The sequence below is a fragment of the Penaeus japonicus genome, unplaced genomic scaffold (assembly GCF_977035675.1).
Source record: "Penaeus japonicus unplaced genomic scaffold, GWHDUDI00000001_assembly GWHDUDI00000002, whole genome shotgun sequence".
NCBI lineage: Eukaryota > Metazoa > Arthropoda > Malacostraca > Decapoda > Penaeidae > Penaeus > Penaeus japonicus.
The window spans coordinates 7,978,623-7,983,622 of NW_028234404.1; the positions used below are offsets into that span (position 1 = coordinate 7,978,623).

General features: G+C 40.7%; 1 protein-coding gene across 4 annotated transcripts in view; it reads left to right on the forward strand.

Annotated features, from left to right (window-relative positions):
- Positions 1-5,000, forward strand: part of LOC122255607 (uncharacterized) — a 10,078-nt gene that overhangs the window by 2,688 nt on the left and 2,390 nt on the right. For all 4 annotated transcript variants that reach the window (XM_043019787.2, XM_043019786.2, XM_043019793.2 and 1 more), the window contains exons 3-7: positions 438-517; positions 1,265-1,384; positions 2,080-2,294; positions 3,205-3,332; positions 4,634-4,718. In XM_043019787.2, the coding sequence (XP_042875721.2) occupies positions 438-517; positions 1,265-1,384; positions 2,080-2,294; positions 3,205-3,332; positions 4,634-4,718 (628 nt within the window). The remainder of the gene's footprint in view (positions 1-437; positions 518-1,264; positions 1,385-2,079; positions 2,295-3,204; positions 3,333-4,633; positions 4,719-5,000) is intronic.

The following is a 5,000-nucleotide window of genomic DNA, read 5'->3' on the forward strand; positions in this document are numbered from 1 at the left end:
ACCAATGCCACTACAACTACAACTATTACGACTCATACAACTGCTGCTACTGCTATTGCTATCACTACTACTACTACTACTACTGCTACTACTACAATATCACGATTCATAAGACTACTACTACTACAATTACTACTACTACTACAACAATTCCTACTACTACCACAACTAATACAACAAATACGACTAATATTACCATCAATACCACTCCCACTATCACCACCACTACTACTATTACTACTACTACAACCACTACTACTATTATTATTACTACAATCATTACTACCACTACTACTACTACAACCACTACTACTATTACTACAATCACTACCACTACAACCACTACTACTACTACTACTATCACCACAATTGACTATAAATAATAACAATGATAACAAAACATAGTATAATATGAAACACCTTTTTTTTTTTTACAGAATAACGGAGCTTTGAAAGAATTCTACCTCTGTTCTTTCGTTATTCCAAATATTCTTGCTGGGATAAAGTCGTTTCAATGGTGAGTGGAATGGTGATGGTGAGGATGATGGTGGTTATGGTGAGGATGGTGATGGTTGTGATGAGGATGGTGATAAAGTGATGGTGCTGCTGCTGATGATGATGGTGATTGTGCTAATGGTTATGGTGATGATGATTGTGCTAATTGTGATGATGATGATTGTGCTAATTGTGATGATGATGATTGTGCTAATGGTGATGATGATGATGATTGTGCTAATTGTGATGATGATGATTGTGCTAATGGTGATGATGATGATGATTGTGCTAATTGTGATGATGATGATTGTGCTAATGGTGATGATGATGATGATTGTGCTAATTGTGATGATGATGATTGTGCTAATGGTGATGATGATGGTGATGATTATGCTAATTGTGATGATAATAATGATGATGATGGTGATGATTGTGCTAATTGTGATTATGATAATGATGATTGTGCTAATGGTGATGATGATGATGACGATTATGCTAATTGTGATGATGATAATGATAATGATGATTGTGCTATTGGTGATGATGATGGTGATGATTGTGCTATTGGTGATGATGATGGTGATGATTGTGCTAATGGTGATGATGATGATGGTGATGATTATGCTAATTGTGATGATGATAATGATGATGATAATGATTATATATTTATTATCATGTTTTTTATTTATTTATTTATTCATCATTATTATTTTTTTCAACAAATACACATTAAAAAGAAGACTCCTATTTGACAACTCGTGACCTACAGGTACTGGTTCCGATATACGACCAACCTCACCAACCTCACGGAAGAAGAGAGGAAGAAAGAGGAGGAGAAAAAGACTTGGATTATCCGTTTTCTCTTCTTCTTCACGAGTCCGGTCACTAGGTAAGAAGGAGGGAAGAGGGGAGGAAAGAGGGGAGGTAAGAAGGAGGGAAGAGGGGAGGAAAGAGGGAGGGAAGAGGGGAGGAAAGGGGAGGAAAGAGGGAGGGAAGAGGGGAGGAAAGAGGGAGGGAAGAGGGGAGGAAGAGGGGAGGAAAGAGGGAGGGAAGAGGGGAGGAAAGAGGGGAGGAAAGAGGGGAGAAAAGAGGGGAGGTAAGAAGGAGGGAAGAGGGGAGGAAAGGGGAGGAAAGAGGGGAGAGAGTGTGGGTAAGAAGGAGGGAAGAGGGGAGAAAAGAGGGGAGGTAAGAAGGAGGGAAGAGGGGAGAAAAGGTGAGGAAAGAGGGAGGGAAGAGGGGAGGAAAGGGGAAGAAAGAGGGGAGAGGATGTGGGTAAGAAGGAGGGAAGAGGGGAGGAAAGGGGAAGAAAGAGGGCAGAGGATGTGGGTAAGAAGGAGGGAAGAGGGGAGGAAAGAGCAGGAAAGAGGGGAGAGGGTATGGGTAAGCGACAATGCTTAGCGTCAACCAAGTACCCCCTCCCATAGGTAATAAGTAAAAAAAAAACAAAAAAAAAAAAATCCAAAAAAATCCACCTACCAATCTTGAAAAAAAAACTTTTGAAAGATACAACCAAACCAAAGACAACAACAACAACAACAAAATAATACTAACAACAACAACAACTCTCTCTCCAACCCAACCCAGATTCTGGGACGTCTACCAACTGGGCCTAAAAGAACGATCCACAGTCATGGGCGGCTGTTCCAAGCAGGAGGCCTACGAAGCCTACAAGAAATACCTCGAGGCGGGAACGACGCTCTACGTCTTAAGATTCTTCGAATTATTTCTCATGGATGCGCCGATGCTCACCTTGAAGATGCATGATTATATTGCAGAGGTTTTGACGACCGAGGAGACAGGTGAGTGAGTGTGAGGGGTGGGGTGGAGGGGTGGGGAAGTTGGGGTGGGGGTTGAGGGGGAGGGGAGGGGTGGGGTTGGGGTGGGGGAGGTTGGGGAGGGGTATTGGGGTGGGGTTGGGGTGGGGGGTTGAGGGGTTGAGAGGGAGGGGTTGGGGTGGGGGTTAGGGGTTGAGGGGAAGAGAGGTTGGGGTGGGGGGTTGGGGGAGGGGGGTTGGGGTGTAGGTTGTTCGGGGTGGGGGAGGTTGAGGGTGGGGGGTTGGGGTGTAGGTTGTTCGGGGTGGGGGAGGGGGAGAGGAAGGGGGGTTACTACGTGGTATTGGGGTGTAGGTTTTGGGGGATGGGGGAGGTTGGGGGTTGAGGGGTTGAGGGGAGGGGGGTTGCTGTGGGATATTGGGGTGTAGAATGTGGGGGAGGGGGAGAGGGGTTACTGTGGGGTATTGGGATATAAGATGTTCGGAGTGGGGGTTGAGGGGGAGGAGAGGAGCGGGGGGGGGGGGTACTATTAGGTATGGGATTTCAGAATTTCTGATTGGGATTATTTGATTAAAAGTAGATTGATAGATTAGAATAAGATAAGGGATGATGGCAAGATGATTAGCTTATAATGATGTTAATAATGATAATGAAAATAATGATATGATAATAATGAAGATAATGATATGATGATAATGAAGATAATGATATGATAATAATGAAGATAATGACAATGATGATACTGAAAATAATGATATTGAGGATAATGAAGATAAGGATAATGAAGATATCGATAAAGATAATAATGAAGATATCAATAAAGATGATAATGAAGATATCAATAAAGATAATAATGAAGATACTAATAAGAATAATAATGAACATATCAATAAAGATAATAATGAAGATACTAATAAGAACCTTCTCTCTATTTTAGACTTAAAATCTCAAGTCTTCAGAGTAATAACGGTATTATACAAGCTCTTCAAAATGTCTGACGTCATGATGTCATACACAACGAAGACCAAGAAATGGTGGCATTTGGAAAACAATAATAAATATGGGGTGAGAGGGAGACGTGATGTCCAAAAGGCGAACGAAAAATTTTGGTGTGAAAATGACCTATGTGGAAATTTATGTGTGTGTGTTTGTTTGGGTGTGGATGTGTTTGTTTTGGTTGTGGATGTGTTTGTTTTAGTTGTGAATGTGTTTGTTTTGGGTGTGGATGTGTTTGTTTTGGCTGTGGATGTGTTTGTTTGGGTGTAGATGTGTTTGTTTGGATGTAGATGTGTTTGTTTTGGCTATGGATGTGTTTGTTTGGGTGTGGATGTGTTTGTTTTGGTTGTGGATGTGTTTGTGTGGGTGTAGATGTGTTTGTTTGGATGTAGATGTGTTTGTTTCGATTGCGAATGTGCTTGTTTGGTTGTGAATGTGTTTGTTTAGGTGTAGATGTGTTTGTTTCGGTTGTGAATGTGCTTGTTTGGTTGTGAATGTGTTTGTTTGGGTGTAGATGTGTTTGTTTCGGTTGTGAATGTGCTTGTTTGGTTGTGAATGTGTTTGTTTGGGTGTAGATGTGTTTGTTTCGTTTGTGAATGTGCTTGTTTGGTTGTGAATGTGTTTATTTGGGTGTAAATGTGTTTGTTTAGGTGTGGATGTGTTTGTCTAAGTGTAGATGTGTTTGTTTAAGTGTAGATATGTTTGTTTCGGTGTGTTAATGTGTTTGTTTGGCTGTGGATGTGCTCGTTTGGTTGTGAATGTGTTTTTTTGGGTGTAAATGTGTTTGTTTGGGTGTAGATGTGTTTGTTCTGTATGTGAATTTGTTTGCTTGGGTGTAGATATGTTTGTTTCGTTGTGTTAATGTGTTTGTTTAGCTGTGGATATGTTTGTGGAAATGTGTGTGTGTGTGTTTGCCTGTGAATGGTTTGTTTAGGTGTATAAATGTGTCTGTGGTTGCGTGAATGTGTTTTTTGGATGTGTTATAATGAGAATTTGTTTGTGGTTGGGCGAAAGAGTTTGTGGTTGTGTATGTGTGTGTCTGTGTATGTGTTTTTTGTGTCTGGGAGCGTGTGTATAAGAATGGGTCTGTGCGTTTAATTTGTGTATGTGTGAGTTCATGTACTTTGGTTTCTGCTATTGTTACTGTATTTGTTGCTATTGTTATTTCATCTCTATTGCCATTGTTATTTCATCTCTATAGCTATTGATATCGCAGATATATTGCCATTGTTATTGCAGCTCTATAGCCATTGTTATTTCATTTCTATAGCCATTGTTATTTCATCTCTATAGCCATTGTTATTGCAGCTCTATAACCATTGTTATTTAATCTCTAGCCATTGCAACATAACGCTCTTTCCTTGCAATAGGTCTGTCATATCGACTCGGTAAGGATGGGCACAATCAACACGCCAGGAAAACTAAGCCTCATACTCCTCCACTTCATACAGATTGGTAAGTCATCATATCCGCAGCCCTATTTATGTATTCATTCGTGATTTAATGATGTTGGAGTGTGGAGAAGTATTTAAGAAGGTAGGGGGGGGGGGGGTTACACTATATTCAAAATAGCTTTATTGAGAAATGAGACAATGGGTTCGAATTTCGGAACCCGAGTGGATTTTCATCTTCTGGTTTTGAAACTGTTGTCTCGTTTTTCAATGGATGTGTCTTGTGTATAGTGTGTTTTTTCTGCTTTAGTATTAACACCAAAGAGTGTATTTGTCATTCATTCAG